The 22,680-nt window shown below is 38.1% G+C and overlaps 1 protein-coding gene across 2 annotated transcripts in view; it reads left to right on the plus strand.

Moving 5' to 3' along the window:
• Positions 1–22,018, plus strand: part of LOC133387755 (protein Hook homolog 1-like) — a 44,717-nt gene extending 22,699 nt beyond the window's left edge. For both annotated transcript variants that reach the window (XM_061633200.1, XM_061633201.1), the window contains 17 exons: positions 1,580–1,647; positions 2,190–2,249; positions 2,743–2,826; positions 5,354–5,520; positions 6,481–6,621; positions 7,406–7,607; positions 8,422–8,532; positions 9,542–9,629; positions 9,708–9,768; positions 10,166–10,306; positions 10,584–10,677; positions 11,196–11,230; positions 12,190–12,272; positions 15,008–15,108; positions 15,544–15,645; positions 15,930–15,998; positions 16,706–22,018. In XM_061633200.1, the coding sequence (XP_061489184.1) occupies positions 1,580–1,647; positions 2,190–2,249; positions 2,743–2,826; positions 5,354–5,520; positions 6,481–6,621; positions 7,406–7,607; positions 8,422–8,532; positions 9,542–9,629; positions 9,708–9,768; positions 10,166–10,306; positions 10,584–10,677; positions 11,196–11,230; positions 12,190–12,272; positions 15,008–15,108; positions 15,544–15,645; positions 15,930–15,998; positions 16,706–16,876 (1,778 nt within the window). In that variant the 3' untranslated portion in view covers positions 16,877–22,018. The remainder of the gene's footprint in view (positions 1–1,579; positions 1,648–2,189; positions 2,250–2,742; positions 2,827–5,353; positions 5,521–6,480; positions 6,622–7,405; positions 7,608–8,421; positions 8,533–9,541; positions 9,630–9,707; positions 9,769–10,165; positions 10,307–10,583; positions 10,678–11,195; positions 11,231–12,189; positions 12,273–15,007; positions 15,109–15,543; positions 15,646–15,929; positions 15,999–16,705) is intronic.
• Positions 22,019–22,680: the final 662 nt, after the last annotated feature.

Raw genomic sequence — 22,680 nt, forward strand, 5'->3', positions numbered from 1 at the left:
AACTAGGCCGGAGAAAGAGCCAAACGGAGAAAGAGCCAAGCTACCCTGCGCCAAGAACAAGCGGAGGGGGGGGGAAGCTGCTGCCGCGGGTCCCCCAAACAACGGAGAATTAGCAGCCGCTGCTTAAAAGGCTTCAGCAGCGTGCCCCCAAATAACCCCAATCACCAAAAAGGAGGGGGAAAAAACACCAGAGAAAATAGAAGAAAAAATACAAGAAAAAATGTAAGAAAGAAAAAAGGTCCCGAAAAAGAAAAAATGGGAGAAAACAGAATACAGAAAAAATCCCACACACTCCAAACACCAAGGAGGAGGGGAGGGGGAAACAAGGAAAAAGCCAAATACAACAAGAAATAGAAACTTAGCTACGCTCTGTCCAGAAGTCCAACTGCCTCGGACGAAGGCAAGAATGAAGACTGGAGTGGGAAGGGCCTGAGGCCCAGGTTTTAACTCTAGTGCATTCTTGCCTTCGGACGCTAGATGGCAGTAAAGCCCAAAGTGATGGCAGGCTACCTGTGGAAAAGTGTAGACTAGCTTGCAAGGATGAAACTGAAAGTGTTTACTGCCTCTGTCCCATATGAAATATCATACATTAAGCAGCAAAACTTGGTTTAAAAGTTTTTCATTGTTCAAAAGCTGAAAAGACTCTGCATCTGAGTTCTCAAGCATGTTTTAAAACTTTTGGTTAACAGAATGGATGCTATTTTTAAATAAATAACCATTTAAATAATATAATTAAGTGTGAGACTAAAAATATATATATAATGCTGTTAACCTTTGTTTTCAAATTTCTTACTGACCCAGGAAGAACCTTCTTGCTGTTCAAGGGTTGCAATCAAAAATGCATTTACTTATTTATTTATTATTTGATTTATATCCCACCCTTCCTCCCAGCAGGAGCCCAGGGCAGCAAACAGAAAAGCTAAAAGCACTTTAAAACATCATAAAAAGACCTTAAAATTCATTAAAACAAAACAATGATAAAAACATTTTTTTAAAAAGCTTTAAAAACATCTTTTTTTAAAAAAAGGGTTAAAACATATTATTAAAGAAAAGATATTAAAAGCAATTCTAAGACAGATGCAGACTGGGATAGGTCTCAACTTAAAAGGCTTGTTGAAAGGCTTGGAGTTGTTCTTTGATGTTTGAGTAACGTACAAGTAAATGAGTTTAGGACCAAGGCTGTAAATAACTTCACAACTTGTTAATCTGTTTCATCATTTGACCCTGAAATAGAATGGCAGGAAATTCTGATGACTGAAGAACTTTGAATGCCATATAGCTTAACCCAGCCCTCAGCTACATGTTCTGGGATTCGTATCTCTGCATTTTAGAGGGGATTAATAGGGCTATAATTAAAGAACTGGAGTCTGGAGAAAATATTAGTAATAACATTTAGACTGTCACAGTATTTTCCATAATTAATACTACAAAACATGTTAATATTTGGCCAGAGGTAAGGTTTCCAAAATTAATCACAGAGCAGAGATCTCCATCCATGTGAAATGTATAATTTCCTTTTTCAGGATCTTTAGGATATATCATTATAAAAAAGCTGACTTTTCTAAATTTTCCCTTGTAGAACATATACAAGTCATAATGACACTAGAGGAGTCTGTCCAGCACGTTGTCATGGCTGCTATTCAAGAGGTAAAGAAGAAGACAAAACATATATTTTGTGGTTGTGTATAGGTGCTATTTTGATTGATATGGTTTAAAAGGAGTACATATATGCATAAATGTATCCAGTTTTTGTGAGTATTGCAATTTTTAAACATAATACATTTCTAAATATGGTAGTATATGCCATATGTTTTGATTTTAATAAAAATCTCTCAAAGTGTTAATTACAATTTGATCCTTGTACTGGACTGATTCAGATTGCTTGTGCCAGTTTGGCATCTCAGAGACTTAAGAATGCTACAAGTCAAGTAGAAATTATTGATGACTAATTTTCTTTCCTGTGTTCAAGTGCCGTAGGTCAGAATATAGTTTATCATCTATGATCAATAGCAAAAGGGTCATTTTTATCTGAGAAGATTTAAAATACTGTTTTCAGAACACTAACTGGAACTGATTCTAGCCTAGAAACCCAGAAAGACTTCTTTGCTGGACACTCTTAGCTATATTCAAGGTTTTAGACAAACAGTTTAAAACATAAATAATTATGTTCTATTTTTTAAATGTTGCAGCTAATGAGCAAAGAAATAACGGGCTTTGTAAGCGACTTGCCTGGTGATCTGGAACAACAGGTAATTACGATACATAATGTTTCTAGTAAGTGAATTTATCATTGTGTGCACCCAGGCATTTCTGGCTGGCCTCGGATCCACACAATGAAGCGGTAACTGAAGGAAATGGTCTTTCAGTTCTGCAACAGGAATTGCCCAGAACCATGGTCAATCAGGGAGGCATGGCCCTTTCTCAGATTTCTCACAGCTTGAAGGCCTGTGTATTAATACTGCATTTGTAGCATAACTGAAAACACCAGATTTTGAGGATAGGTGAAATTCAGGCTAATACCTTCAGAGGAGATAGATTTGATTACTGTATATGTGTAGAACCAAATCTAGAAGGGAGGGAGTCACATTTCCTTAGATTTGCTTTCTATTTACCCAGTATAGATATATATATATATATATGAGGCCTGGCTATAGTTTCCACAATAGGAGAGCTGCTGGGTATATAGTCAAGAAATATATGTTGCTAAATAATTGAAAACAAAAACTCTTCAACATTTTAAAGCTGAAAAGAGCATCAGAAGAACTTAATGAAGTGCTAGCAGAAAAAGAAGAACTGAAGCAAAGATGTCAAGAACTAGACCTACAGGTAAGCACCTATTTTGCTCCCAAGTGCTTTTAATAAACTGATTAATCTTGTAAAATCCTTAAATTGCCGAGATCATATTTCTGTCCACCACCACCACCCTGCTCCCAGTGTTCACACTGTGTGTATGCTTTTGTTCTACTGTTTTTATGAGGGAGGAAATGTGCTGTTCATCATGCAATGCCATATCTTTGCTTCTACAGAAAAAGATTGTACATCAGGTTCTGCTTGAATTCTTGAAGCTTTGGATAATATATGTAATGGGGCAGCATTCCATGTAGCTGCAGTTCTGGGGTCTGGTAGATGGCCACAATCTGACTTTATGCCAGCAGAAGGACTATTCTCTCATGTTTTGATCTGGTGGTACAGTGGTTCACATGACTATCAGTTGTAGGAGTACTCTGGGGTTATATAATGCTCTGCTTAGAGATTCTCTCCATTGTTTTAGGAGAATTGTGAAGAGCTATTAATTCCATTAGGTTTCTGATGGTGTCTGATAACCAGACATGTCCAGATGTACTCCTCACTACTATTGTTTGATGTGCCTTATTTACCGTGTAATACTGCTATTTGATTCTGTCTTGTTTTATGATTAATAGTGTTGTTTGATTGCATTTTTAATTAGGAATTTAGTGTAAGCTGCTTGAAGTGCTTCTCTGAAAGGCAGACTTAAAACTTTAAAAATTTGCATTATAAGCACTAGATGCTTTTGTAAGGTGCTATTTCTGCCCGAATTCTGGCCACAAAGGCTAGCTGGCCCAACATCACAAAAGGAACAGGCTTCCTGTTCTTTAGATTGGCAAAGGGAACAAATGACTGGGATTGCAATTCACATTTACTTGGGAATTAGTCCCGCTGATTCAGTAAGACTTTCTTCTGCACAAACATGCATAGCATTGGGCTACAAGTTCCTTCCTCTCTGATGTAGGAGAAATAAGGGTATCAACTGAGTGTTTAAAGAAGGAAAACCACCAAGCCTGAATAGTCCACCTTAGGTTTTTAGGAAAGTGTAGAATAGAAATCTAAATAATAGTCTTGAATGTATCCTGACCCTGACCTTGCTTGTCTCCAGTCTAAGAAATGTAAAACATCTTTTGGCTAGCCTGACTCAACTCATTAATGCCACAATGATATACTGAATATATGTTTATTTGAAAATCAAGAAAAATGATGCTTCTTGCTTAAACTAATTGTTAATAAATTCACTTATAAGGTCTCAGTCTCCCATGATACTTTACAAGAATTTAAGAAAGGTAGGTTTCTTTTTGTTTCAGGGAAAAGTAACCCAAAGAGCACAATGCATTCTAAGTACCAATGAACTAACATGTGACTTGCTCTGATGTTTGATATTTTAAAATTAACACAGTGGCTTTCACTAGAAAAAGCTTAAGGGCTTTGTTCTTTTAATCTGTGGCTCCTTTATGACTGTTAATATACTTACTGTTGTGTTCCCATTTCTTAGCTAGTCACATTTTCAGAAATAATTGCAAAATGCATGTTCTTATATATTATGCAGTCTAGAATTTGTAATGCTCCTGGCTTATGGCTCCTGGAATTCCTTTTTGCCATAACCGTTTATTACTGAGCATTAGTACCATGCTGCTTTTGTGTTTTCAGTTTACAAACTGGGGAATATTTTTCTCCCTATGACTTTCCCATTGTGTTTTATTTCTGTTTCTGTAGTGACCTGGAAACTTTATCTAGATGGACTCTGACCTGATCCAGCAAGGCAATTCTTACATTCTTATGCAAGATGAGACAAAACTGTTTTATTGGATCAGATCAGAGTCCATCTAGTTCAACGTTTAAAAGCAGGGTGTGGTGGTGAAAGCCTCACCTTGATGGTTACCCCAGCATTTAATACGCAGACGTGCAGTGCCCCTTTCCATACAGGATCTATTTTGCTAGCATAGCTGATAGAACTTGCATATAATAGAGGTGAAGGTGTCTCTGGGCTGGATCTAAAGAGTGGCAAGGGGAAAAGAAAATAGCCACTTGGCAGTTCCATGTTTGGATCTGCAAACAATAACCCAAGAACTCAAGCCATATAAGGCAGTAGAACTGCCACTCATAAGCACAAGTAGGCACATGGAAGTTTCTGCATGAGTGATGAGGCTTTTTGTCTCATGAAAGGTTTTACTACAGACTGTCTGATTAAGAGGGAGGCAGGAAAAGCTGCCTTATGACTTGAAGATCATCATTAGCCTGAAGTCCTCAGCACACACTTGAAAACAAATCCACAGAAATAAAATCAGTGTGGCCTGGTTCTAAATAATTTGATTATGTACATAAACACAAGCATGTTGTCATTTAATATAAGATAACAAGGATTCTTGAACTTTAGCAAAAGCAACCACTGAAAAAATCTCCCCCCCCCCTAAACTACGCATTGTCTATGAAACACATTTTGGCTGGTGTCAGTCATCTACTTCTCTGGATAAATTCTCCAAAATCAGTAGTTAAGTAGTTATATATTTTTAGCAGGTGCCTTAATAAAGCTAGAATCTTGAAGTGGGTTCTGCATCTATAGGTGGCCGCCCTTCAAGAAGAAAAGAGTAGTTTGATGTCTGAAAATGAGATCATGAATGACAGATTGGACCAGTTGGATGGTTCTCTTGATGATACAAATACTGCAGTTGCAAAGAAGTATTTCAATGCACAGGTGCAACTAGAACAACTACAAGAAGAAAATTTCAGGTATGGATTATTATCATTTAATAGCCCCATTAATCCCAGTAAACTCTTAAATGGACTATTAAAATGCAGTCTGTGGTGTTGCCCTTGAAAACAGTTCCGAACCTACAACCAGGTGGTTCTTTGTAGAAGTAAAGCAAAGGCATTGCATCAATTTTGGTGTAGCTGCACTGACTTTAGGATTCTGTACCTAAGTGCAGTTCACACTTTAGGGATTCATAATAACCCGGTTCAGTGGTTTCTACCTAAACCTTGATATGCAATCCCTAGAAGAGCTTGCAAGATTACTGTGTTGTTCTTTCTCTTTCCTTTTCTTTCCTTTAGTTGTGTTGTGTAAAATCTTCATTTTCTACCAGGCTGTTGGCAAAGGAACATTTTTCCTCCTGTTGTGGCTCTCTCTACTATAATTCTGCTGCTTTTAATTATTGTAATTGTTTCTTCTTGCTTGCTTTTATTTTAGATCTTAATGGCTTTAGTTTGCATGTGGCCTTGTGTACTATTGGAAACATGATATAAACATTTAAATAACAATAATTTCTTTAGATTTGCAAAATGAGGCTTAGTTTGCTACATTTGTTTGCTACATTTGTTTGCTACATTCATTGCCATATGCTTCTCATGTTCGATAATGTTGAGAGACTCTTTAATGACTTTCTCTTTATCCATTATCTTAAAAATTGATTATGAACAGACTAGAAACCAGCATGATGCAAGAGAACATTTTTAAAATGTAGTTATTCAGACAGAGCAGCCAGTCTCTACATTTAACTTGTCCTTTGTATTCATGCATGTAAGGAATTGTGCAAATATCCTTTTTGTGCTAAAGTGGTCTTGGATATTCTTGTGCTACCACTGCACATGTAAATTAAATGTGGCAAACTGTAAAAGCATACACAAGACTAGCATTGAAAGGAGTGAATAATAAGAAACCATTTTCATTAATCTCATTTTGTTTATGTAAAGGCTTGAAACTGCAAAAGATGATTATCGTGTTCACTGTGAAGAACTTGAAAAACAACTGGTTGAACTTCAACATCGAAATGATGAATTGACCTCTCTAGCAGAAGAATCTAGGGCTCTAAAAGATGAAATTGATGTTCTTAGGTATGACACGAACCAAGTTCCTACTCCTACTGAAGGCTGTGGCAATTCTACAGTTTTAAAGCTTGGAATTTCTTACAAAACATAGAATACCCTGTTTCTCAATAATCAATCCTATGTAAATGAGCAAATGTTTAAAATCCTGGAGGGATGAGTAGAGACCAATACTGTAATAAAGCACATGAGCTGAAAGGTATAAGTCTTTGTGTCACTGAAACTGACAAAACTGTTCTAAAGTAATACTTGATGTCCTACTACTACTAAAAATGCAAAATGTCCCAAGAAATCAGAGGTAGTGTCATGGATTTTTATTGGTATGTTTTCGTGCATGTAACTGACAACCTAAAATAATAGGACACCCATTACCATATATGCTATTAAAGCAATATCACACAAACATATGGAACTCCACTCAAAGTAAAGGTGCATTGTTTAGTGTTATACCGTGCATTAGGAGTACTGATTTTTTTCTTTAGTAGGTTAGATATGCCTACTAATTCCATTTCCGTATTGCATTAAGGCCTTAGCTGTCAAGGCTTCTTATATCCTGATGCAGTAAAAGTATGTGGGGACCCCATAAAGTATGTGTGTGTGCACGAGAGAGAGACGGAGATGCAGAGGAAATCCCTCTCTCAGTGACTGTTTTGGAAAGGGGGACTCAAAGTCTCTTCCTCTCCAAGCTGAAAGCAGTTAGAGCCATGATTCTGGACAGAGAACTTCCTTTGTCTGATGTTCATTTGGTTTCTGAGTAATAGGCCCCCAACCAATCCATGCTGTGCCACTACAGGACAGTTGCTGACAAGACAAACAAGCTGGAATCGACTGTTGAGGTTTATCGTAAAAAACTGGAAGATCTGAATGACTTTCGCAGACAGGTGAAATCTCTTCAGGAAACAAACATGATGTATATGCATAATACCGTTAGCCTGGAAGAAGAGCTAAAGAAAGCCAACGCAGCCCGTGCACAGCTAGAAACTTACAAAAGGCAGGTAAGAAATAAGCTCTGCTTCGCATATTGTTTGTACTTGTGTTTTTCCTTATTATTTTGGTTCTCAAAAATTGGGGTGTTTTGGATCAGAGTTGATTCAAACGTACACACTTTAGCCTCCCTCATGCCCAACCCTGAATTTGAGGCTGCTTCCATTCCTGCCACACATTTGTATGACATGTTATTTCTGCCAAATGGCATACTTGTTAGTGCACAGTAGGTCCAAAATTTAATCTCATATCCTTAAAGGGGCAACACAGGGAAGTAGTTTCCATGAGGTAAATTCACATCCAAATACATTGTTGCTGGGCCTCTTTTCTTTTGTATCCTAGAAGTATACTCCACCGCAGATAGGCGCTGTCGAGTGTTATGTTAAAGTGAATGAGGCAACCCCTATATGTGAGCGAGCTCATTGTGCACACTGAAGTTTTCATATCTACGGCCAGCAGCTGGATCAGGGTTAATTCCATGGAAATTAATGTATTGTTGTTGTTGTTTTGTAGAGTGTTCCACTACACTATTCAAACTATACCAGCTGAATCTGGTGACCTGATGTTGAAGGGTCATCTGAAATTTTTTAAAGAATAGTTAAGTATTGGCCATAAACTAATTATTAGATTAAAAACATAGCATTCAAAAGGTTGCTGAAGGTGAGTACAAAGCTGCTATTTAAAACTCATGAAGACATTCTTGTTAAAAGACAATGGAATTCTGGTGGTGATATTCTCTTCCCCGCTCCTACCGCAAGAACTAGTTTTAAATACACATGTTTTGAAGCCCTTTAACAAGGCCACGTGTTTGCCTTTTCAAACAAGGTCCAAGAACTTCATAACAAACTCTCTGAAGAATCCAAAAGAGCTGACACACTGGCGTTTGAACAGAAGAGACTTGAAGAGAAGCATGAAGCATTAATCAAAGAGAAAGAGGTACAGCTTCTAAGAGTGTAATAGAAATCTATTAGTATTTTTTTCTCAAAATACTTGGGATGCAAGATAGGAGGATGCCATGTTAATGGACCATTTTCCACAATTGCTAAGGAATGTAAGCCTCTGAGTCTGAAGGGAATTAACTGAAGAGATTGCAAAGCAGGAGGTTGCACTGCTGTAATTTTAAGTAGTTCTTTAATAGCATTAAAATGAAGGTTGCTAAATCCAGCAAATACTTACTTTGCTTGAAGCAGATTGTATATTGATTTATGAGCTCTTAAACATCAGTCTGTTGTTTTAACAGCAGTTTAGCCAGAAAAAGTCAATGTTTATATTTAGGCCAATCTACTAAAAGTGGTCCTAAATGTTGCCGCCTTTTTACCTGCTATGTAAAAAATGTACTGCCTTCAAGTCGATTCCGACTTATGGCGACCCTATGAATAGGGTATTCATGAGGCTGAGAGGCAGTGACTGGCCCAAGGTCACCCAGTGACCTTCATGGCTATGTGGGGATTTGAACCCTAGTCATAGTCCAACACCTTAACCACTACACCACACTGGCTGTAGGCTCCAATTTATAGAACAAAATGCTTATAACATTGTCTTAATCCGCATTGGCTGGGATCCAGCAGCAACCCTCAAGGTTTTTAGGCCTTCTTGTCCACTATGACCCCTCAAACATCTGAAAACCTACTCTGAAGGTTGGAGGGTTTCTATGGAGTGGTTCTCATTACAGTGCAAGGAGCTTCAGCAAAAAGAAATGAAGAAAACTGTGTGCATGTAAGGTGTTTTGTATCTCAGGCTGGCAGTTGTTGGTAGTTACCTCCATATCATTCCATGGGGTATGAAATTAGACCAAACACCATAGGAAATTAAGCCAAGGACTACAGGTTACCATCCATGACCTAGAGTTACGCTGGAGTGACATTTGCTGGAGGGAAGCAAAGCTCACATTCACAAAGAAGAAATGGCTTACATTTACTATCTTTAAACATGATTTTATTTTCAGCGATTGATAGTTCAGCGTGATGCACTGAAAGAGACAAATGAAGAGCTTAGGTGTTCACAAATGCAGCAGGATCACCTGAACCAAACAGGTACATTTGTTTTATTTCTGTAAAATAATTTTATTGCCTAAACTGTACATAGCTTTATTCTTCTTTTCACATTTTCAGATGCATCTGCAGTGAAAAGTCATGAAAATCTTGCTGCCGAAATTCTGCCAGTGGAATACAGGTAAGAAATGAACCTAGAATATTTGGAGGATGTGGGTATGAATATGCTGTGATCGAATAATTAAAAAAGACGTCCCATAAATGGAAAAAGCAAATGTTCTAAAGATAATTTTAAAATTATGTATCTTAGTATTCATTTTCTGGATTTTTCATTGACCTCAGTGGGACTTACTCCTAAGTAAATGTATAGGATTGCAACTTTGGTTTTCTGGTTCAAGGCCTTTGTGTTGGAGTGAAACTGAAATAATATTATCTGTCCATTTCTACAAGGATACTTGATAATTGTACATTGTAACATTAAATGTCGCGTTCCATATCTTTTGTGGGAAAATATTACTGATATATGTCACACGTTTTGCAAAGCATTTTTGTTTACAAAATTTGTGTTTGAACCTCAGAGAAATGTTCATTCGGCTACAGCATGAAAACAAGATGCTCCACTTGCAGCAAGAGGGATCAGAAAATGAACGGATTGTAGAGCTTCAGGAGAAACTAGAACAAAAGCATCGGACAATAAATGAATTAGAGACTGAAAACAGGTGATCTCTACCCACCCACCCCACTTAACATAAAATTTATTGACCAATATCTTTGGAAACCTACAATACAATGGGTTCTAAAGCATGTAGAGTACAAGCAGTAGATGATAAATACTGAGAAACAGTGCAAAAAAACACAAAATAAAGAAGATCAAGAAAGCAACTGTCAATCTGCAAGAACAGTTGACTTTCTTATACTTGAATCCGGCTGACTATCACTTGGATTAAATGTTAGATGAACGTGTAATTTTTTTTAAAAAAAAATGCTTCCCAATAGGCTGAGCAAGGAGCGTAATGGAGAGCTGCAGCAGCAGATTGAGGACCTCCAGAAGACCTTGCAGGAGCAAGAATCCAGGACAGAAGGGGAAGGGGTAGGTATTAGAGTGATATTTTTCATAGTGGAACTACTTACTGTTTCTTTTCTTAGAGATATGATTTTGTTACCAAAGACTTGGTTTTCATTTAAAATGTGCCTTTTGCCCTGGAAAATGTAGAAGCAAAAACATGACACTTGGCTATCAACAAAAAAGCATTCATTTTGGAATTATTAGAAAAATGTTTTGAAAAAGGGAGTTGGGGTGGTGAACTTGATACAAGATTGATTTGCATGTGAAGCTCAAATTCAAGTCAATGCTTATTTCTCCAGAGTAATGAAGAGAATAAATGTGAGAGAAAATATAAAACATTTTGTGTACAGCTTCTCTTGCCTAAGTCATATGTGCAGAGAGGTCTCTCAACCTTACACTATTGGAAGTGAACATTAAGTACTAAACTAGTATTCAGTAATATTTCATATGCTTCATCTTCAGCATCTAGAACCGTTGGAAATTAAATACCAACGTATATGTGACTGATATTAGCTTCTTACCAGTTTTACTTATTTTTATAGTCCAGCAAATGGAAGCAGAAGATAGCAGCTCAGATGTAAGTTACAATATTAATGTCTATTTTAGCATACTGTGTGTGTCTGTGTGTGTGTGTGTGTGTGAGAGAGAGAGAGAACAAAAAAAGAGGGAGATTCTTATGTCTATATGTATTTTGGAAAACAAATTGCCTCATGTCTTCTGTGCCTTGCCATTCTAATGTGAAAGGAGAGGAAATAATGGTGTCATCAACAGTAGAGAGGTTCTTCCAACCCCAATCAACTCTCCTTGCATTTCTCTACATTCTTGATGCAAGCAGACAACTCAATTCCCATTGCAGGAGTAGCCAGCAGGGTGGTACCACAGAGCTGGCATGCCAGCTGCTGTGTCACTCCTGCTTACCATGACAGGGAGGGGGGCAGGGCAAGAGTGAGGTCAGGATGGACACGAGTTCCAGATGAGCTTTGCCAGTGTGACCACACTGTCCAGACCTCGCTGCTGCCCTGCCCCACCTCCACACTAGCCCATTAAGCACAACAATGCTACTGCCAGGAGGTTGCCTGCATATAGCAGGCCACTTCTGCCCCATTGATGATTTCATTCAGTTACATGTGTTTCCCTGCATCTGCCCATAACCCAGCATCATATCTGAAATATTCTGTAGTCACCCAGAAGTGTAGTAGTTGTCCCAAATCAACTTTGGATATACCAGCAACATTATTTTTTCATCCTCACCTCTTTCATTAACGTTTTGCAGTTTTCTGTGTGGACAAGGCCTAAAATATTTGTCATAGAAGCCTCCCTGCTTAGAAAAAACATTGAGTATCTTCAGTGTCTGCTCTGAAAATGTATATGATTTGGGATAATTTGCCTTACCACTGATTTGTTAGTGAGTCTTGCTTTCGGTTCATCTTTTTAAATATAATAAAGTTCTACTATAAAGTGACTTCATTCTGTTATTTTTGGTTCATGAGAATATGAAATACTAATGTGAGCTGACCTCTGACCTGAATCTTACAGGGAGAAGTTGAGTGAAGTCCATGATGAGTTGCAGAAGAAGGAGGCTCTTCTTGCAGACCTCCAGCCAGATCTAAATCAAAATGGTAAGTGATTCGATGTAACTGTTACTTTTGATCACAGATATTGTTTCATTATAGTTGGTCCCCATTAATTCCTGACTAGGCTATGAGTTTGGTATCTTGCACCAATAATCTGTAAAACACTGCAATAGGGTACCCTTGTAAATTGGAAGAAAGTGTCCTTTCCTCTTTGCTCTCATAATATTAAATTAACTAATAGGCAAAAAAACCTTGCAGTTTAAGAATGTACCTATAGCCCACAGATATTTCTATCAAACTTTAAAAAGCAGAGAAATTGTGCAGCTATAGTGAATGCACCAGGGGAGCAGGAGACCTGACCTCCTCTTTGAGATACTGTATTGCCCTACAAATTTGTCAAAATGCAAACACAATTTGGGTTCGTCTTTCACAGTACAATCCACTTGTTGTGTAGCTTGGAAGAATTTGGTAATGTGCCTCTGAGCATATGGTGAGTGGTGGCAACACCTGCCACCTCCAAAGATGGAGAATTACATTTTTGTATGTTTGTTGGTATTCTTCTTACTTTGCTTTTCTGTGTTACCAATGTTTCTACAGAGAATCTAACCTATAAAATTATATTTCTCTCATTATTCATCCTAGAAATCTGTGTCAGTTTTTTTAATTAATTTCAAAGCCTTTTCATTGGTCAATGTCATATGATAGTGAAGACAGCCTTTTGTGTTTCAAAACGGAGGTTAAGCTCTATTTCTATTTTGGGCACAGTAACAATTGAATCTGAAACTGCAGTTTGATGTAAAATCAGACTGATTACCATATGTTGCTACTTAAGCAATGACTCTAGCTGTTGGAAAAAACAAACTTGGCCTGCCCAATATGCATGTTTTCAGCTTACGGAAAGGTGGGCATGGTCAATTAAAAACATAGAGCACACCTAGAATTTTGCTAGAATATATTTCACCTCCCACTGTTTTATCTGGTGCAACCTGAGACACTCCTCATGCCCGTTGGAAACTATTCTGCAGAATAGTCAGTGCCATTATTCCACAATTGTTTTTGGAGGGGGTTTTTAGTGTTGGAAAGTGTTGCTGTACTTCACAGAAACAGAAGCAAAAGAAAATGATTTCCTATAGGAAACTTCACTAAAATTGCAAAGTAAAGCAACATATTTATAGTGACTATCTGAAGTATATCAACCGCTTAATATTATTGCTTCCTCCCTGCTAAAACATGATCAGCACAGCGCATGTCTTGTTTCTGTTATTTGGGCTGATTGCAGGGCGGAGGGGAGGGGGGAGGGGGAAGCAGGGCATTGGAAGGGGAGAGGGGAGGGGAGGGGAGGAGAAAGGAGGAGTGAAGGAAGGGGGAGGGAAGGGGCAAGAGGGAGGGGATAGGAGGGAGGAGGAGGGGAGGGCAGGTTTCATCATTTGCATGCTTTTTGAGTTCAGTGGGATTTACTCCTGTGCAGTCATGCTTAGGATAGATGAAACTGACCTGGGGGAAGGGCAGGGAGGGGAGGAGGAAGGGAGGAGGGGAAGGGGAAGGGGAGGAGATTGGATGGGTGGGTGCTGGGCAGAGGGGAAGCCCCTTTCCTTTCCAAAAGGAGAACATTGGGAACAGTATCATTCTTTTTCAGGATTTTCCCCACCATTTTATTCTACAGCATGCACATGTTGTCTCCCACCCAAATTTAAACCAAAGCTGTCCCTGGCCACATCCACACCAGAACTTTATTTCACTTTAGATAGTCATGGCTTCTCCCAGAGAATCCTGGGTAGTGTAGTTAGTGACGGGTGCTGAGAGTTGCTAGGAGATGCCCTGTTCTCCTCACAGACCTTCAATTAGAGAGTTAAACCAGTCTGGCCACTAGAGCTCCGTCAGGGGAATAGGAGTCTCCTCTCAGCACCCTTCACAAACTACACTTCCCAGGATTCTTTGGGGGAAGCCATGACTGTCTCAAGTGAAATCAAAGTCTGGTGTGGGTGTGGCCCCCTGATTAGGCAACCAAGCTGCTATGAGTCTGGCTTTTAGAACACTGACAGTTGGTTCTTACTCAGCATGCCCAGCCTTATCGTTGAGTTCAATGCTAATTTTTTTAAATTAATTAAAAATTGGCCAGGCATTATTTTTAACTTTTAAACTGCAGAAGATGAAGGTCAGAGTATGGGGCAAGGTCAGTAATAGGATTACAGGTACTCTGTGAACATGGCTGATTTTTAATGAATTTCAACAAATTATGAGAAAAAAGTCCACAAGGGGTCAGATTTTTTTCTCTTCACACTTTGAACTCTCTATTCTCTCTGACTGTTTTGTGTATCGCCATGGAAATTGAGAGGGTTGTTAAGCAAGCGTTTCTGAGTTCAGGACTGTAAGTTTTGTAAGGTTTTGTTTTGAAATGAGCTTATGGGAAGCATCAGAATTTCCAGCTTAACATTGCAGAATGTGAAAAATCCATACTGGCTATAGTATACAGCGACTCTCGTGGCTGTATAATGATGTAGTTGTTGTACAGGAGATGGTGTAGTGTTGTGTTTCCTGAGTACCGCAGTGGAACTCCAGATGAGGGTAAGTAGAAAACCCCCACAAACTAGATTTCCTTGGCTGTTGTTTGATAGTTGTAGCCAAGAAATCCAACATGTACCTTTTATGGATATCACTTAATACAGTTTTGAACTCCTCCAGAGCCCAGTGTATCCCAACTCAAGCTCATTAATTGTTTCAGGCTTAGATAAGACATATTGGTCTCCATTAATCATTACATTTGGTTTTCTATTAAATAGCACAAAAAATTGAAGAATTGGAAGCAGCTTTACATAAGAAAGATGAAGATATGAAGTCAATGGAGGAGAGGTATAAGATGTACTTGGAAAAAGCAAGAAGTGTGAGTATTTTCTATACTGTCAGTGATTTATTTTATAAATCTGGAACTGGAAGGCCCTATCTCATGTCAACTCCCAGCATGTTTAAGGGAGGATTAATTCTATATTTTGTGCTCAGCTTCCCTGGTTTCCTCATTTCAGTTTTCATCCAGCAGTACTACACAAAATGCTTACACATGCTTTTATGTGCTTGCCATTTTTAGCCAAACTGGCAGATGTTGGGTTGTGACAAATGTTTGAGCAGGCCCACTGAAATGAATAAACATGACTAACTTAGGCCCATTAGTTTCAGTGGGTCTCCTCTGAATATCTTAGTTGGATACAACCCATTGTGCTGTTTGTTTTGATGCAGTGTTACATATCTTAATACTGAATTATTTTCTAACTGGGTTAAGAGGTAGGTTTGCCAAAGACATTGTATGTTCATCTTTGTGCAGGTGATAAAAACTTTGGACCCCAAATTAAATCCTGCATCTGCTGAAATCATGTTGCTGAGAAAACAGCTGACAGAGAAAGATAAAAGAATTGAAGCACTTGAGGTAAAAAGCATTAGTAACCTCTTCTACTTCTCGAAGTTTTGTCCAGTTTGATCATAGGAACACAGGATAGCCAGGAGGACAGTCAAGAAATGCAAGTGTTTATAACCATAGAGAAGTACAGTGAGAAGAAATAGGGAATTCAACACATAACTCCAGTATTCAATGAGAATTTTGGAACATTTTTCAAAATAATGTAAACTTTGATCACTTAGGTGGTTAGGTTTGAACGTTAGGGCCAATATAATTGCCTTTCATTGTATCTTACATTTGTAAATTCTTTTTAGGGAGAGTGTAAATTGGCCAAGCTACATGACCATGAAGAGAAGTTAATTGTGTCTGCATGGTACAACAAGGTGAGTTAAAGTGTGCCTGTGTAAGTGAGAGAGAGCGTGTGAGAGAGAGTGACTATTAACAGTTTTCAGGAGCCAAACTAGTCAGAAACGAATTACTGAAATTTGAAATTGAAGAAATGTCCACTCCTTCAAATGATAGATTGTTTTATAAGTTTAGAGGACTGAAGATGGTCCACATCACTAGTGATACTGTAACCAGTATTTAACATGTATTTAGCACCAGTAGTGTGCTAGATACTATGTGAAAACTTATTTTTTCCTTTTTCTTACATATCTGCAGCTGTTCTGTGGCATTAAAAAAAAATTGGCAAGTTGTAACAATTGAATTTAGCCAGCCTTCTGATAAGGTCATGGGTTATATCCAAAGTTGCATGCGTACACACCAGGATTTATCCTTCCTCTCCTTTCGCCATGAAGCCCCAAAATCTCCGGAGGGTCCCTCAACCCTTTGAAGCAGATTTTGATGGTATGTGTGGGTCTACTAGTGAGAGGAGAGGAACATTCCATTGTGCAAGTGAATAATATTTTCTATTAATTTTGTAGCACATTACAAAATTTACTCTGTATGATTTCTTTCAGAAAATGGTATATAAATTAATACTGATTTTGAGAAATAGTAGATATAATAGCTGCCACAATCTCTAAAAGTTTTCAAGAAGGAATGCAGGGAATCGTGCATTTAAGTACTTTATCTTGCTTCGTTCCAGAGTTTAGCGTTTCATAAACTGGGCATGGAATCCAGACTCCTAAGTGGGAGCACTGCCTACAAAGACGCTGGTTCCTGCCTACCTGGTCGCTCTTTCCTTGCACAGCAACGGCATGTGACCAATACCCGAAGGAATGTCTCTGTTAAAGTACCTCCTGCAACATCAGATTAAACCACAGAGGATATTCGTGCACTAAAGTGTCCTTAACTTATTTTGTAACTTTTGTTTTAAACTACCTGACAAAGAATGAGATTGTGATGCTGGGCATCAGCTATTTTACATATGGGACCCCAATGCTGGTAAATTCAATTTGGCCAGCTGATTATAAGAAGCAATGTGTATCTAATTACTTTTCTTGATTCTAAATAAGACTTAAGGTATGTGTTGATAAGCACAACTCCAAAGGGTTTATATTTGTCTTCATAATTTATATAATGTACATATAAATACCAAAATTGGCATCATATTTAAAATTCTATTTAATGTTTTAGTCTAGCATGATTACTGATTTTAATGGGAGTAAATTGTTGTGAAAGTCTTCTCTATTAACAAAAGTAATTTCCCCCCCCAGATACCTTCTGCTACTGTATGAAAACTAGAAAACCATAATTATTGCTCAGAGTTCATGGCATGAGGGATTTTTAACTGTAAGCAGATTTAACTAAAATGATTCATTGAACAAAACTTTCCACCTAAGGCTGCAGTCCCATTGAAGTCCAAGCTGTGTTGAGCTCCCATTCAGCAGGAAGAGTAGTCAATTCTGTAATAACTATTTGGCTGCAATGCAAACCCCCATTGAGCTGGGCTGGGGGGGATGTATTGAATGGAGGTATCCCTTGATTGAGTGTGGAATTCCCTATTCCACCGGCTGAACATGCAGGTGGACAGAAGTGTCATCAGTGGGATCCCTGGCACACAGAAGGCCCTGAAACAGGGAGTTGCAGGGAGGGGCTGAGCTGGCCCAGAATTAACTGGATCCCAAGCTGGCCACATTGCCTTCATGTGGCAGCATTGGGCCTAATCTGGGCTCAGTCACTGCAGCAGCTCCAAGCCGACCCCCCTCCTTCTGTCCCCGCTGGCATGAGCAACAGTTCGGCAGACGTGGCAGCGGCCCTGATGTTCCCTGGCCAGGTTTTTGATTGCAGCCTTAATCACCATTTTATGTAAATGAAGAAGATTCAGCAAAGCCAAAATGTTTATGTATTTGCACTCAATTAGCTATGTCTTAATTAAAAAATCTTATGTAAAATCACAGCATTTTCAAAAGTTGCAATATTAATTTTAAGGCTCCTTATAGGTTTTGAGCCCAGGCTACTGGATTCCTGTCTGTGTGTGGGCAGTGTGTGTGTGTCTTTGTCATTCAGGGTTGCAGTGTGTTCAGCTGTGGTACAGTGAAGCCTCTGGACATATGCTTCTCCTGAGGACTGGATGCAAACGTCCCAGGCACTTGTGTATCTATCCCCAGGGATGTTATTGTGCTATGGCCAGGTACTTGGATGAGCTCCAGGGAAGTAACTTGAGGGCATGGAAATCTTTATATTAGGTAGTTACCGTTTTGTTTTTGTATCTTGTTCAGATTAACATCTTCTTACAATAGAGTATCTGGAATAAGTAACCTAGTAAGAAGCCCCTAGGGTTGCTTTTAAAGCCTTCTAAAATGCTTCTTAATATAAAATATTATTAAGATTTTTCTATAATTATTATCATGTCAGAGAACAAAAGCAGTAGAAGAGATCCTCACAGTTGTTGGTGCATGCTATCTACTTTGTACACCCTGATGAAGTAGGCTGTTGCACAGACAAACTTGTGCTGCAATAAACCATTCTGTTTCTGTGATTCCACTGCACTTTTTAAAATCAAGGCACAACGTTATTCAGGTTGATTACACCAATTTCAGACACAAAAAGCATGTGTGAGTGCATGGTTACAGGCTGGAATGCATGTTAATTTTTCAAGGTGGACTTTTTGTTTAAAAAGAGAGTTACACATCCAAACTAAACTAAATAGAATGGGCCAGGTTTATGTTAAATGAAATGTAAAGCAGCCTTGAACAATATTATGAATAAAATGAGGTCTGTAATCTGAGCTGTAGTTGTTGTTTTTTTGGGGGGGTGATAATAGAACCCTAACACAATCTGGAACGACAATGTAGACTTTACTAATTTTTGCACTGTATTAATCCTGGCCTAAAATATATGATGATGGTATTTCAGTATTACATGCTTTTGTGTAGATATTAATACTACAAGTGTGTCTAGCTATTACTTTGATGATGATGATTTTAAATCTAATGATGTGTTTTACTTCATGCCAGCAGTAAAGTTGTAGTGTACTACTGTCTAAGCCTTCACAGTCTTTCAAGCTCTGATTTTCAAGATTTCGTGTGAGTTGACTACCTCTTGGGTTTTAAGTTCTTACTGTTCTGCTCAACTTGCTATCTTGTGTTTTTAGTAGTTTTTTCCCTGGTTTGAATTTGTGGGGAGAAATGGCTAATACAATGTCTATAGCATGATGCTTAATGTTTTCATACTTTAGTATATTATTATAATCAAATATGGCTGCAGTTGCAATGAGTAGTCTCCACAAATAAAAGATTCACAAGCACAGTAGGCTATTTCAGTAGCCTTAATTTATAATACATTCTGTATAACATCTCCTACTAGTATGGGAAAGTCAATATCAAGACCCCAATCTAGCTCAATTTACCTGCAATCCTATTCCCACTTACCTGGGAGTAAGCCCCATTCTGAGTAGACATAGCTAGGATTGTGCTTTAAGTCCTATTGTAAACAATGGAATTTTAAAAATAGTCTTGATTGACTAGTTTCATCAGGACTTGATCTCAATTAACTTGAGCTGGCCGTTTTGGATGGTGGCTGATGCAACTCAGCTGCATAAATATCTCAGTATTGTCTACCTCCATAGCAAAGGGCCAGAGAAATATGGACTTGCTTTATCTATCTTAAATTACTCTTCCATGGAAGTTTGGCATTGCTCTATTTGATCCAAGAGAATGATGGACATAAAATTATTTTTAATTAAAAATTCCGTGGGTTGTATCAAGTCATGTCTCTCCACTGATGAAAAGGTATTTGATCCTGCAAAAGCTTCTGTGAGTAGAAGGGGGTGGGAGGTTATTTTCACTGATTGTCCTTTCTCTCTACAGCACCCCATGCTGCCTTCAAGTGCTGGTTCAAGGATCCCCCAACCCTGTGGAGGGGTGGAGGAGGCTGCAGAGTGAAGGGGGGATCTGTGGGAATCACTTTTCCCCACTTTCAGCTCACAAAAGGCTCCTCTGGATCAAAGAGCCATCAGCAGAGGGGCACATCCTTTGCAATTTTAGGGAAAGTTTGAGGTCTTTAACAAAAGTAAGGGAAAAACCAGATGTGTCAGTAAACACACTATCACTGAACATAATTTAGTGCCTTCTCTTTTCCTGTAATACATTGTAGGACTTTACTTATCCTACTCAACTGAGAAAACTCAGAATGCAATAATAGAAGATCAATTCAATTCGACGTCTATAGAAGGGGAACAAATTAGATGCTTTTTCTTTTCTTTTTTGGAATTGTTCTTTTTAGTCCCAGCTTGGTTTAATAAAAAATTACCATTTCATAGAATCATAGAATAGTAGAGTTGGAAGGGGCCTACAAGGCCATCGAGTCCAACCCCCTGCTCAGTGCAGGAATCCAAATCAAAGCATTCCCGACCAATGGCTGTCCAGCTCTGTCTTTAGAATACTGAACTTCACAAGGATTAATCTAAAAGCAGAGAGTGAGGTTTTCAGCTATAATAGTAGAATACTTGCTAGGCTGTATCTATTACCACATGTGCAACCATACTATGCACAGGCTATACATAGCCCCAGATCATAGACTTGGCTGTTTGGCCTGGAAAAATGTGTGTGCATATTCTCCTGCTGCTGGATTGCAAAGTGTCGCTAGAGGCATGGCATCTCGTTCAGTGCACATGTAAAATTGTAAGCTGTAGCGATTTTATGTCGTAGTTGTTTGCAGCTGAATTTGTGGTGGACTACTTTGTGTTTAGCATTAGTTTCTAAACTTAAACTACCTCCTTTGAGTAACAGAATTCAAATATTTGCTCACCAGCAGTTGAATTCAGAATTTTGCCCCTCTTGATTTTAATTATGAACTGAGTGTGTCTCTCTTGCATTTCACTTACAATGCAATCCTATACATGTCTACTCAGAAGTAAGTTGAATTGAGTTCAGTTGTACTTACTCTCGTGTAAGTGTGTATAAGATTGTAGCCTTGGTATGGAATATTTGATTTGAATATAATGCAGAGGAATTAATTATCTCTGCAAAGTCTATAAAATTGTATTTAGATGGGATGAACATTATGGGAAAGTTCTTTTTTCTCAAACTGATGCTTATTGATTCATTGTCAGAAACCGACTTATGTTAAATGTCCTTCCAATTAAAGGTTAAAGAGATGAAAAATGCAGTTGTCCTTTATCTGTGAGTTTAAAGAACTGTTTCATTAATGAAAAATGTAACACAGAACTAGTACCTGGTTCACCAAGTGTTGCTCCTGCAAAACCTTATATTCATAGTTTAATTAGATTTTGACTGGAATATCACTTGGTAAGTTGTACAGTGTTTGGTAATCATTGGCAAAATCTACCCCTCCTTCTACACAACTTCCATTCATTTCAGTGGAGATTGTGTAAAATCGCAAGTGGTTCTTAAACAGCTTGTGCTCTGTATCGATTGCATGGCTATTTTCATTAGATTCAAAAGCACTTAAGCTTGTATAACAACTTATGAATTGGCACCATGATTTATTGTGGAATATGAATATGAATCATTTTATTACTGTCACAGACCACATATGAAAAAAACATACAGTATAAAAGATTAAAATACTTAAGAGACAAAATCACCAGAATTGTGGAATATGTGATTTCACTTATTTAAAAAAATCATGAATATATTTATAAATGTTTTAATATTTCTCAGTGATCAGACTAAAACATTTTGTAGAATTAATGAAATGTTTCATTTTAACACTAATATAAAGTAAAAGTATTCTGTTTTCTTCAGTAACCATTTGCTTGGAATCACATACTTGTAAGCAATAGTAATGTTTTGCTTTACTGAGGATACGTAGGTCTGACTTTGGTTTTTCAGTTAGACTTGTCAGGGTCTAATCTATTTAATGTGTAAATGTACCTGTGCAAAGCAAATGCTGTCTAGAAAGAGGGGGGAAATTGCACTAATTTGTAAAAATGGTTTTACTCTTTCTTCAAGAAATATTCTTTTATATTCACATAAAAAACTTTTGACATTAATTTTGTGGGGTCTCATTATTTTATATATTGAACTAGTGGTTTGAGCTGTAGCCTTGTCAAACCCAGTGTGTACACCTAAGAGTTACAGCCTCATGTTTACCACACCCCCAAAAGTACACAACAGACTAATTAGTGAGAACTAAGAAAAATAAATACTAGTTAGAGCCTCATAGACCAGCAATGTATCATTAACTGTAAAACCTGCTTCCTTTTTGTTTGATTCATGGATTCAGTTTCTTCAGAAGCTTTTACAGATTAACTAAGCAGATAATAAAGAAGGGATGTTTTCTTGTTCCTGAATCAAACAAGATGGATTTATGGGAACTCTGCCACTGGATGATGCATGCATGAGGTCATTGGACCTATGGCTTGAGTGTGTACATGCACCTTCATCAATGCTATGTGACCTAGGCCTCTACAAGTTTGACGTAGCCAATGAACCCTTCCTCCCCAATCTGAAATGTGGATGGCTGGTTAAACAACAATCTAAAAAGGTTAAATATAGTTCAACTGGTGAAAGGGAAGCTTGTAAATAGCCAGCAACTTGTAGCTACTGATCCTCTTCATTAAGTCACCATGACTCAGAATCTGATTGCAGTAAAACTTTTGCTCTTGAACCTGACTAGCTTGGCACTGCCTTGAATACGTTGCACTAAAACCAT

This window comes from Rhineura floridana, chromosome 6, assembly GCF_030035675.1.
Source record: "Rhineura floridana isolate rRhiFlo1 chromosome 6, rRhiFlo1.hap2, whole genome shotgun sequence".
Classification (NCBI taxonomy): Eukaryota; Metazoa; Chordata; class Lepidosauria; order Squamata; family Rhineuridae; genus Rhineura; species Rhineura floridana.